The 12,797-nt window shown below is 43.3% G+C and overlaps 1 protein-coding gene across 1 annotated transcript; it reads right to left on the bottom strand.

The window, feature by feature from the left end:
- Positions 1-1,220: 1,220 nt before the first annotated feature.
- Positions 1,221-7,413, bottom strand: GPR85 (G protein-coupled receptor 85). The gene is made up of 2 exons (XM_085219334.1): positions 6,609-7,413; positions 1,221-5,124 (listed from the first exon to the last, which is right to left on the bottom strand). The coding sequence occupies exon 2, from the start codon at positions 4,947-4,949 to the stop codon at positions 3,837-3,839; it is 1,113 nt and encodes a 370-aa protein (XP_085075460.1). The 5' UTR covers positions 4,950-5,124; positions 6,609-7,413; the 3' UTR covers positions 1,221-3,836.
- Between the last annotated feature and the right edge of the window lie 5,384 nt (positions 7,414-12,797).

Below are 12,797 nucleotides of genomic sequence, written 5' to 3'. Positions count from 1 at the left end.
AATAATCTTCTATGGCTGTACCAACAACCTTGCATTCATTTGCTAATGTACATTTGATTTATTTAGAGAGTTTATGCAGCAACAACTGTGGTTTCGTTACGAAGAGAGGAAACTGCTTCCTGTTGCCTGCTCTTCATCCTCATTTTTTCTTTGCATAACACAGACAGCATCTTCTTCATTATCAATGCCAAAAGCCAGAGATACCCAGTGTGCAAGACAAGCACCATAGCATGACAGCTACAGCTATGAAGGCAGCTGGAAGGAACCAGTGGTCCCTTTAAATTCAGGAAAACAACCCAGACACTGACAAACTTTGGGCAACCACTGGAAGTCAGTACAGCTCGTCTGTCTGTTCTGGAGGAGAGATGGCTGAGATACTTAAAGAGCACCGGGGCAGGATAAATATAGGACTCAATATATAAAATATTTCACCTTGAAGAAGTGATGGAGGCTGCCAAATGGCCAGTGGTGCGAACAGATTGGGGGAAAAATCAGAGGCAGACATTTTTTTCTAGACAGAATCTGTTCTTACACTTTTTTTCTGCCACTAACTTCTCATTACACATGAGCATTCAACATCAATGCAGACATAAGCCAGCATGATATTCTTTGCCCTTCTGTAATAGAAGAGTAATCTACCAGCCCAGTAAGCTTTGGCACCAATGTCACATCCATACTAAAATGAAAGCAGAAGGCTTTTCACAGTGTGATGCAATCATGTACTGAATTGGAAGGAAGCTTCTTGCTCCTTTGAATTTATACCCTGATGCATGAGGCCTGATGTGGCAACTAGGATCAAAATGACAGTCATGTCAACATCTGCAACTACTGCTTTGGTTCACATATATGTGTAACTCTTGTAGGAACCTCTCAACTACTCGACATCCTTTGCCAGTGAGTTCCAATGAGTAATAACTCTGTATGAAATGTTACTTCGTATGTTGTCACTTAACTTCTCTGCACATCCCCTTGTTCTTTTAACACTGGAGAGAATAAAAGGAATTACATCTTACACAAGACTTGTTCTGGAAACATATAAAAAATCACTTACAGCACTTCTCTGTCAGGTAGTAACACACTTGCGTATCTTTCAGTTAGTCAAAGGAATTATGTTGATATCAAAAGAAAAACATTTAGCAAAATATTTGCTTTCAGACTTGTTTACTGTTTATTATTTTAATTTACATCAGTTACTGCTTGCAAAACTTCCAGGGAAATAATTTTAATTTTTTTTTTTTCCCACTGCATAGTAAACACAGCCTTCTTAGTATTTCAGAAGCACAGTACTATAGAAACGTTAGGGCCTGCTTCTGCTCCAAATGAAGTTAATGGGAAAACACCAACTGACTTTATTAGGAGTTAGGCCAGGCCCCAAATATGCAGCTCTTGAAATGTCATTGTTTTCTGGCTAATTTTCAGAACCGACTACTTCTACAACTATAACACTATTTACAACTTTATTTATATGTACTTCTTTATTACAATATGTAATATCAATGTTCCTTGTAAAGGTTACTATTTTATAGAAATTAGACTGAAGTTATTGCCAATCAACCTTTTAATAAACTTAAGTGGGATAACTTTCAGAATTTTTCTCAACACACGATTCAGCTTTTATGCGCTCTTTCCATCTTTGACAATTGCTTAACTACCTTAATTTCAAAGCCTTTTCCAGCGTAATAAAAAAGTCCTTTTGGTAGAAGTTTATTGGTCCCGTTTCAAATCATGTTCTGAAACATTCTTGTACTGATGAGGACTCATTATTCCAGCAATTTTTTCTGTTTCAACACAGTATATTAGGCCATGCCTCTCAACCAATCAACCTCAGTATAAAAGTGTAAGTGAGGTCAAACAGATTGCTCACTAAATCTTTGATCAAGTTGTCTGATCACATATAGACACAACTCTCTGAATTGTTGCATATGTTGTATACTGTTATCATACAAATTTAAGCATTTCCATTATTGACTGCTGCTTGTGTACGTATAGATTAACTTGCTGATCATAAAACTACAACAAAGGACAAGATACACCAATGCTGAATCAAGACCTCTAGTCTTGTCGCTCCAGAAATTAAGAAAAAAATCAACGTTCTTTATGATCGACTGACTCGTGATGTTGTGCTTCAAATATACACATTTTCCAAAATCAAACTGTGAAGTTAATGTCAAATACTGTGTTGTAACTTTAAATATAACTGACATATTAAAACAGATAGATGGGTAATTATGATAAACTACACAATAGTGCTACCGTAGATAATATCATTTATCAATCCTGTGGTCCCCATCATTCATGCATTTACAATTTGGGAATACAGTGACTGCAAAGGATAATAATTCATAATGGCTACATTCTCAGTACTTCATGCTAGCTCACTAGACAAAATAAAAAAAGGTTAATTGTATAACTGGAAAAATGTAAAATTTTATTCCAAGAAAATTAACAAGCTACACAGGTAAATTTTGGCAAATGCAACTTTATATTGAAATCCACACATCTGTATCTTAAAGAAGGAAAGACTCACAGACTCTAATGTATTTCTAAAATACTAAGAAATCATATTATATGCTTTCACAAGTTAAAACTTAAATAATTTAAAACAACCAATACACCAAAATGTGCAGAAAATATAAACAAGACTGTGCCTTCAGTAGAATAAATGCTTCACAAATTGTGCAAGATATCATACTAAGGCTGCGGTCTCCCCATGACAGCTGTCTTAAAATATAAACATACATCAACTGCCTGTGTTTCTCAGAACAAACCAGAAAGGGCGGCACACCTAGAAAAAAATCGTATCATCCCAGTGATGTGCATACTGATTTTGGGAACCTTCGGAGTAAAAAGGAAAAAAGAGGACTAAGTGATCGTTCATGCACTCCCAAATGACTGACCAGAGTCACTGATTCAATTTTCCTTGCTTATTTGCTTCAATGCTAAACAAAATGGAAGATACTAGATAACCCTTTAAGGCAACATGTGTTTATTCTGTATAATTATAACTGTTCAATTATGACTGGATATTATCATTAACGTTGCCTAACAGACTGATATCTAGCTTTTTAAAAAATATAAATAAGAGTCTATTAAACTTTATACCAAATCAGCAAAAACCACAGAATACAGTTAAATGTTATTATTTCACTGTTAAGGAAAATGGCATTTAGAAAGAGCAATATATTTGGAAGAAAAAAAAAAAAAGAAAAAGAAAAAGAAAAAGAAAAGAAAAAAGAAGTGTAAATGAGAACAAAAATACTGCTTTGGAATGCTCCCCAAAACTTACTCACAAGGCAAACAGATTTGTAAGTGTGATAATCCAATAATGCATGGCACATCTTTAATCAGTTACAGTACTTGAGTCCCCAGTTTTCAGTCTTCGCAAAACAATAATTGTATGAAATGTTTTAAAGGTCTTCAGATGTCTAAAATTAGTTTTATCAACACATTAACCTCATATCAACTTAATTTATTAAGATGTCCAATGCTAATGTTTCTGATGGTCTTATTTTATGTAGTGATATACACAGCATTTAGCACTGATACTTAGCACCTGCTACTTTCATAATCTAGATTTCAACCACACAAAGAAATTCAGGGCAGTAGTTCAGTCCTTTGTTCTTAATTACAAACCTTCAGCAGTGGTCAGCAGGAACACGTTTAGGTTTAAAATAGGATTAGAGGTGAGCTATTGCAAAGACTGCAGAATGTTGCCCAAATCCTTACAACTGCTGACATCCCATTCTTGATTTTCTTCTCAAGACATGGCTACAGGCCACAATTGCTTAGCAGAGAATGGTAGTGTTTCACAAGGCTAAAGATTTACAGATGCTCCCTCATATAACACAGTAAGGTTCCCTTGGTAACCTGGATTTTCTGCAGTAAAGAAGGGTTGTGCTGAAACAGCGCCTCAGCTCCCTGTTGGAGAAAATGCAGACAAAAGGATTGATTCCAGCTTGGGCAAAACTCATCCAGACAGCGGCCGTTAGAAATCCCCCCGGTACTACAGGCCCTCTTGCAAAAACTCTCCAGTAACAGGCTACCAAATAGGGACCCCACAAGGTCAGAAAGAGGAATGTCATGATGTAGAACATTCTGCTGATTCTCTTCTCCATTTTGAACTCGTCTAAAACCAGTAGCCTTCTCCTGCCCGTGGTGTTGGCGTTCTGCCTGATTCCCAACAAGGTTGGCGGTGTGGGACCCCTTCCAAATCCAGCCAGCCAATTAGCAGCTGCTTGACCACTCGCTCCGGGACCGTGAAATGTCCAGTTCTGGCTCACCGCTGCAACAAACTGGACTGGCTTCATTTTCCTGCGATCGTGAACAAAAAATATCAGCTTGAGGTAGACAAGCTGTGTGGCTAGGAGGATGAGGGCAAGAAGAAGCATAAATCCCAAAGAATCATTAGCCCTGAAGGAACGATGCTGGAAAGTGCATTGGTCTTCCTCCCTAATGAACGAGTAGGTGCCCACATCTAAAACTGGGGGGAAAGCCATGGCTACAGAGAGAGTCCACACCATACAGATCACGGCCAAACAAGTCCAGAAGGTCAGCCTCTTTGTATAAAAACGGTGGTGGGCAATAGCTAAGTATCTGGTGACGCTTATGCAGAATAACATGAAAGCGGTGTGAAAGCAGGACAAAACCCCCAAAAAGGCAATCACTTTGCAAGTAAGAGTCCCGTACGTCCAAGTAGAGCCATTTTTTACAGAGGTGAAAACAAATGGGAAACAAATTGCAGATCTGAGGATATCTGAGCAGCAAAGATCCAACAGGAAGTAGTAAGGAGCTCTATGCAAGGTCTTATCTTTGACTAGCAAAATGGAGATCAGAAGGTTACCCACCACACTGACTCCTATTATGAAACCCAGTGAAGTCAGTTTCAGAAAAGCTGTTAAAGGAGAGAGATTTTGTAAAATGTTGTCAGCTGCATGGCTGTAGTTCGCCATAGATGGATGGATGATATGTATATTGCCTCAGTCAAGTCTCATGATCTATATATAAGAAGAAGGAAAAAATAGATCCATACATCTTACTGAAAATGTAATCCACAAACAGAACTGATCTGGTGTCTAGTCATACAGTACATCCTCTTCGTTCTGATTTGTCATGCCATCAAAATATCTGAAAAAAAATCGAGCTATCAGTTCTTAAGTTAACGAGAAATGATGTCAGAAAGTGCTAACAAAGATGGTAATTTATGGAGAAGCAAATGAAGTTGTAAATTTGAGTACTATTGTTTGTTTTTAAAAATCACGAGGCTTTCACAGATACATACATACTGTTCAGCATGTTTGATCACTGGCATTTCACAGATCTGGCTGGTTACAGTCTCAGAACTGGCCAGTGCCCCTTAGCTGTGGTAGCGTATGTCGTTCTACAGTCAAAGCCTCGGAGATTTTATGAATCGAAAGATTCCCAGTTTGCGAGCCCAAGAGCTAATCACTGACATCCTTAAAAAAATCCCCAACGGCTGCTGGTATTTTGACATTACCTATGTTTATTTTACGGCTACGGTATTTGTCAGTGTTTTAGAGGCAGCTGCTGTGTTGATACGGATCACACCCAAAGAAACCCTGCAGAATTTATGTTTTTTAACCCGAGTCACCAAAGCACATTAATCACACCGTGTTAGTTCATGCACATTCTAAGAGAAACGGTATTCATTATCTCCCTCCCTTCTTCCTGCAAACCGTAATTTCATCATTTCGGCTTCCAAACAAACAGGTACGCCAGGCAGCCGATGGCACTGTGCTTCAGGGTCCCCCCCTCTCCGCTTTAATGCAAATCTTTAAAGCCTCGACATCATTCGGAATAAGCAACGCTCGATGTAAATACCGAGACAAAACAGGCATCACACCCAAGACATAATGCCCATCCTTCGGGGAGGGCTGCTTTGGGTTATGCTTAAATAAACATATCGTACATCGACTGCATCTTTTATTATTATTGTTATTATTTCCCGCTAATCGGGGCTCCACGACGCCCGCTAATCCTCCCGGAGAGCGCACCGGGGCACATTTCATGCAGCAAAACGAAATAAATGGAAGGGCTCTGCCTGCCGCTGTGCCGCCGTTGTTTTTTTCCTCCCCCCGCGCCGGGGACAGAGCCCCGCAGCAGCCCCGGGCTGCCCGCCGCCCGCACCGAGCGCCGCTCCGCCACCTCGGGCGTGCAAAGCCTATTCCCGCTGAATCCCCGGCAAGATCCTTCCGTTCTTACCGTCCGCGAAAGAGCCCGATCGCCGCCGTGTAAACAGACGCCGATCAGATCATGGCATCGTTTTAAAACCATGAAATCAGGCTCCCCCTCCCCCTCCCGCCGGCCCCGCCGCTTCCCCTCCTCCGCGGAGCTGTCCCCGCCGCGCGGCCCTGCCTCCGCGCACACGGACACCGCACGCACCGCACACACCGCGCACCCCCGCCCACGGCCATGCAGGGCCGCGCCGCGCCGCCCGCAGCCGCCGCCCGCCAGCCGCAGCCGGAGCCCTGCGGGAGCCCCGCGGCGGGGCCGGGCAGCGCGCCCCGCGCTTTGTCCGCTGCCATCGCGGAGCGCTCCCCGCACGCACCCGCGGCTGCGGCAGCCCCGCTCCAGCCCTTCCTCCTTCCTACCTGTTGGTGCCGGAGAGCCCCGCGTGCCACAGCCGCTCCTTCCCGCGGGATCCCGCCGGCCTCCTTTAAAACCCTCCTCGCTTCCCTCCGCCGTCGCTCATCCTCCTTCCCCTCATCCCTTTTTCTTTCTTTCTTTCTTTTTTCCTTTGCCTCGGTACCCTGACGGAGCGCCCAGTCAGCGGCTCGCCCGGCGCATGCTCGCAGCGCCTCCTCCCCGCGCCGAGCCCCGTCCTCCCCTGTCGCAGCGGCACGGTCCCCCCCGTACCGCGGCGGCGGCGGGCTGGCCGGGGGCACGGCGCCTCAGCGGCGTCCGCTCGCCCGCCGGGGGCGCGGCAGCCGCCGTCTCCGCGGGGAGGGGAACGAGGCCCCCGCCTCAGCGAGGGGAAGGCGGCGGCACGTCCCCATCGCGAAGCATAGCCGAGCCGGATTTATCGCCGAGCCCGTTAGAGGAGAGGGAGGGGGAGGAATTTGGTCCTGCACTCCTTGTTTATGCCTTTGAACTCCCCCTCCCGCCCCTTTCGCTGGAAACGGGGGCGAGGAAGCGGCCACTGCGCGGCTGTCGCCAGCTCGGATCCCGCCGCCGGCGGTCCCTGCCCCGTCCCCGCCCGGGGATGCCTGCCCGCCGGCCTCCGAGCGGGGGGTCCCTGAAACCGCCGCGGTTCGGGGAAGGCGTATTGGCTGCGAGGTCGTCAGGGCGCTGCGCTTCCCCCGAGTCTTCCCACTCCGCCGCCGGCAAAGCGCCTTTCGCAAAATTCAGGCACAACAGCGCAGAAATGCCAGCGCGTTGCATGGCGGCGGAGCCGAGCGCTCGTGTCAACCCGCTCTGCCCCAGCGGGGCCAGCGCTCCCCTCGCGCGGGCCGGGCGGAGGGGTGACTCGATGGGCCGGGGCCCGGTGCCCAGCGGGCCGGTGTTGTCACCGGACGGAGCCGGCGGGACCCGAGGCGGGTGCGGCCTAAACGCTGTCAGCCGGTGGTCGAAGCCGTGTGGGGGTGCCACTATCCGTCAACCTGAAGAAAATGGGAAGGGTTTGGGGAAAAAATAAACCCTTGCAAGAGCCTGTCCCTCAGCCCTCCTGCCCCTTTAGGCTGCATGGGAGTTTATCCAAGAAAAATAACATTTAAAAGGGAGCTGCACCCAATATAATTTGTTTTGGCTTGAAAGAGGTTGTGGAGCTTCTTTTGGATAGGGAGATTGGGGTCCTGAGGAACTTAGAATCATAGAGTCATTAAGGCTGGAAAAGGCCACTAAGACCATGTAGTCCAACCACCAACACATACCCACCTCTAACCGTGTCCCTCAGTGCCATACCTCCACAATTCTTGAACACCTCCAGGGATGGTGCCTCCACCACCTCCCTGGGCAGCCTGTGCCAATGCCTCACCACTCCTGAGAAGTTGTTTCCCCTAAGATCCAGCCTGAACCTTTCCTGGTGCAAATTAAAGCCATTAGCTTTCATCCTATCGCTGTTACTTGGGAAGAGAGACTGGCCCCCACCTGACAGTAACGTCCTTTCAGGGAGCTGTAGAGATCAATAAGGTCTTCCCTGAGCCACCTCTTCTCCAGACTGAACAATCCCCGTTTCCTCAGCCATTCCTTATAACTTTCCCACTGGAATCTTCCAGTTTCCTCAGCTATTCCTTATAACTTTCCCACTGGAATCTTCCAGTTGTGTTAAAATGGGTTATTCAGGGGAATAGACCTGTGGGAGTGCTTCATAATGTGCGTCATGTCTTTGAGACCCTTAGTAGACAACAAGTATTTTTAAAGCTGCTGTCAAAGTTCAGGTTCTTCTTGTCACTATCTAAAAATTATTTTAATTAAGGGCCAAACCACAAGATTGGTTTCAGTCACAGTGTGGTTAGGCCCGAAGATCTGCAGGCACAGGACAATTCAGTTATTTAAAACAAAAAGTTGCGGTGTTTCACGCATGTCTTTTTCTTGAGCAGAAAACTCAACAGAGTTCAGTTACCACATATTTTTTTCTTTTTTTTCCATGAATGTAATCAATGTGAAGTTGGGTTGGTGGCTCATCTTTGGGGTTAATTTCCCTTTTACAAAGATTTTTACAGCTGTTTTCCAGCTACTCCTGTTGTTAAATATGTGCACACAAAGCTACATCTACCATGACTTTTATAGTCATTCTCAAAGTTAAAATGTGAAGAACAAGAAAATGACTACCAAGCTGGTAAGAACGGTCTTTTTAATACAGCAAAGAATTCTCTGAATGCTTTAAAAATTAAACACTTTTTAAGTTTTACGGATTAGGGAGCACGTTGATCATATCTATTACAGGACAGTTATAGTATGTTCACAGCCAGAGCCTATTTGTAGACTCTTAATTTAGGATTTGTATTTAGGAATAAACAATATGACATTATTGTCATTGTCATCATTCCAAAAAAGGTGTCATGCAGTAGTTTCCAGGGACAGATGTAGAGATCTGTTCTGAGTTGTTCTTCAGAATAACAGTTCTAGAGAATGGAAAGGTACAGAAAAAGAATAGTGAGGAAGCCTTTCTTGCAAAGTGAGATGATTGCTCTGGGCAGCCTGATCTGGTGGTTGGCAACCCTGCAGATAGCAGGGGGCCTGAAACTAGATGATCATTGTGGTCCTTTTCAACACAGGCCATTTTATGATTCTATGATTCTATGATTAGGGTAGCCAGGCAGAATTTCTTGGAGCTTTGCAACAAGAATGGATCGGGAACTCAGAGTAGTGGCCCATTCCTCAGTTTAAGGGCAGCAATGTTAAGGGCAAGAAAAAGAACCTGTGTGCCATCTCAGTATCTCAGAGGAAAGAAACAATTACTGTTGGGAAGGTAAATATCTTTTCCTCCCTTCTGAACGGAAGTAAGTGTGCTTTTCCCCAGGAAAGTAGGGGAAGAGGACAGAGTACAAGTGAAGAGCAGGAGCAGGATAATTTACTTATCCCATGAGAGCTAATAGCAGAGTATTTAGAACACTCCCTAAAGACTATGAGAGCCAAAAATATTTCCTATATTTACAGGTTTGGGCACACCTACTATAAATTTATTGAGAGTTATAGTACAGAGCTCTTTCATTTTGTCCTTAAATAGTTACTTAACTTTTCAAAAAGAAAGAATCATAGAGTAGAATGTTACTGGTGAGTTACTCTGCATTATTGTTTGTAACTAATTTTCTTTTCAGACAGTGTTTGAGAAAAAACAAGGGTCTGGGTGCTGTGAACTGGACCTATTAGATCCACTCCCAGATCAGGATCACCTTATTGGAGAGGCATACCTAGCAATATTTGGTCTTTGGCAGGAGATCAAGGCAGCTCATTCCCATGAGGTTTCTATTTAGGTACACACAGCTAGATATCAGGAATTCTGGAACCTGCATGGTGGATGGTTGAAAACTATTGTAAAGAAACAGCAGCAGTTTGGGTGCATGGCACTTGATTTCTTTTAAGGAATCCTGTATCAAATTTATAAGCAAGCTAGACATGCTTGGTAGGCAATTCTCATTGTCCTGAGCTTTTTCCTAAGAATGGAAGAGACTTTTTAGAAAAGTCTGGCACTGAGAAATCTCACTAATGGAGTCTGAGGTAGAGATTGGGCTGGAGCACAGGCTAGTGATGACAAGTGACTATCAGTTGAAAAGATGGAGTGAGATATTGGCCTCACCATTGTCAGTAACAACTCTCACCAGTTTCAGCGGAATCAGGATTTCAAGTCTAGGGCCAGACGGTGTGAGTAGCTAACCTGTAAAATATTCATGCCTCTGCTCTCTTGATTATTTCAGAAACTAATGTGTTTACTGGTGGTTTGGAAATTTGGCAGTATGTAATGTCTGTTCAGTCTGCTAAGTGCAAACTGTAAAGCACTGTAGGATTTTGTGACATTTCTTCAGAACAGGAGAGATACTCTGCAAGGTGTACCCACCTCAGTGCAGAGGCCAGCAGAAGATTTATGTATTGCTTAAGAGACTGTGATAGATGCTATCAAAGTACATCCTTTTCAAAGGGCTCAAGGAATTCTTCCAAGGGAAATTTCATGCCAGTGCCATAGATTTGTGCAACTTTAGAATAGTATTTAAGTAGGACTTATGTAATACGGAGACCTGTGAAAGACCCCTGCACAGTGGAGAATCTCACCTGCAATATATTTGGTTCCCGTGCTTTGTAAAGTGTTTGCAGAGTAAAGACAGTGTTGGTAGTGTCTGGCTCGTGGATGGCTCTGAGCACAGACATAAATTTCCCCCCATGCTGAAGATGTCTGAAGTGGTCTCCCTCTCGATGATGCCTATTTTCTCCTATAGCAAAACTGCATTCATATGACTATCAAGAACAATTCCTATGGATAATTATTGCAATTTATTTTTATTAATTTTTAGGCAGATCCAGTTGTTTTTTAAATGTTTCCCAGAGGTGTTGAATGGCATATTTTAAAACTGTTTCAAAAGTGCCCTCTGAAACTTAATTTTTGTTCTTGAAAATTGATCTGTGTTGCATATTTACATAGGGATAAATAAAGATTTAAGGGCAAATATACAAAAGGTTATCTTCTGAAAATACAGAAGGTCTTTAGAAGGAAATATCTTCTTTGTGTGACTGTAATGGAAAGAAACCACTATGTTTCTGAAAATCCCATTAGATATTTATCTATATTCCCAGGCTTCTAAACACTTTTTAAGGCTTTTTTTTTTTTTCTTTTCATTAGAACTATATTTGAGAGATGGAACACACATCTTTTGCATCTAGCTTTCATAAATACACTACTAAGTAAGTATTATAGTGGCATTTTTCATGCAATTTAGGTAGTATGGACTTGACTTCACTTCTATCAGATAGTCAGAAATGCAAATGAACTTAACCTTGTCCATAAATAATTACCTGTATGAATTTGCACTGCTACTTTATTTGTGCGAGCAAGTAAAGGAAGTAAAAGTTGGCCTTGTTGTATGTATGTGATTTAGAGAGAGAGAGAGGTTCATGCTGCCTTTGTGGTTTGTGCACCATATGTGTGCTGTCCTGTACCAAAGAGTTAAATTATTTTCATAGCCAGGGTGGAGTGGCAGTAAAAACAGATCAAGGATACAAATACTCACATCCACAGTTATGCAAATCAGTGATTTACAAGGCTTCTCAGAAAGTAAAGCCTCCTATTTTATGATGTTGGCCCATGACATCAGAGGCGGATGTTGGCAGTAGAGACTGAACCTCCCGCCAGTATCCTGTTGTTGCCCTGCAACAGATGGCAGCAGAGGGGCAGTCTGACAAAATGGCACCTGGTGTGGAAGTGTTATGAAGCAACGCTGTGTCACTGAATTCCTCCATGAGGAAAAAACGGCACCCACTGACTTTCATCCATGCTTGCTGAATGTTTGTGGAGAGCAGCCGGTGGATGTGAGCACAGTGAGGCAGTGGGTGGTGCGTTTCAGCTGTGGTGGCAGTGGCAGTGGGTCAGCTCCACTGATGCAGATGTTTAGGAGTGCAGCATGCAGGCTCTTGTTCATCGCTGCTGAAAATGAACAGCTAATGGTGGTGGCAGTGTTGAAAAACAGTGTTTTGTAGCTGAGAATTTTCTCTGTCAAATGGTGTTATTGTGCTCTTTGTATCTGTTGTAGTTTCCATGGATATAAAGAGGAGGCATTACTTTCAGAGTGATCTATGCGTTTGCACAGGTATAAAAATAATAAAAGGAACTTTATAGTAGCTGAAGGAGTCATTCCAAGCAGATAGATTTGTTAAGATAATATTTTTGAATGGTTGAGAATATTTGTCTGATATTGCCATCTTGGGTTCCTCATAAATTGTACATATAAATAATGTCATATTTTAAATTAAATTTTTGAATAACTTCTTCAGCTCAAATTAAAAAAAATAGCAAAACAGAGAGTAAACACTATTTTGTGGACCCATGTATCATTTTTTTTTTTAATGTGAATAATACTGCACTTGCAGTTTTGTTAGTGGGCAGTATTAAAATTCTCATTCCATCAACAGTTTTTAGTTAGTATGAGCAGCAGCGTAGTCCTCTGTGAGGTCCTGAGCTGCTGACCTTGGGAGAACACTTGTTATTCCTTGTATTCCTGGGGAGGAGGATGAACCTCTCAATACTTTAAGAGAATGTGGGCCAAGCTTACTGAAGTTTGTGCTGTCTACTATCCGTCTGCTCTCCTCACGTGCCAGAAATTCCATTGATATTTTGTTAATTGAATGTGGAA

The sequence above is a fragment of the Meleagris gallopavo genome, chromosome 1 (assembly GCF_905368555.1).
Source record: "Meleagris gallopavo chromosome 1, MGAL_WU_HG_1.1, whole genome shotgun sequence".
NCBI classification, from domain to species: domain Eukaryota; kingdom Metazoa; phylum Chordata; class Aves; order Galliformes; family Phasianidae; genus Meleagris; species Meleagris gallopavo.
The sequence above is the reverse complement of the archived record's forward strand: the minus strand, read 5'-3'. Positions and strand labels throughout refer to the sequence as shown.

Coding starts and splice junctions, on each gene's coding strand:
- GPR85 (XM_085219334.1), bottom strand. CDS start 4,949: ATGGCGAACTACAGCCATGCAGCTGACAACATTTTACAAAATCTCTCT.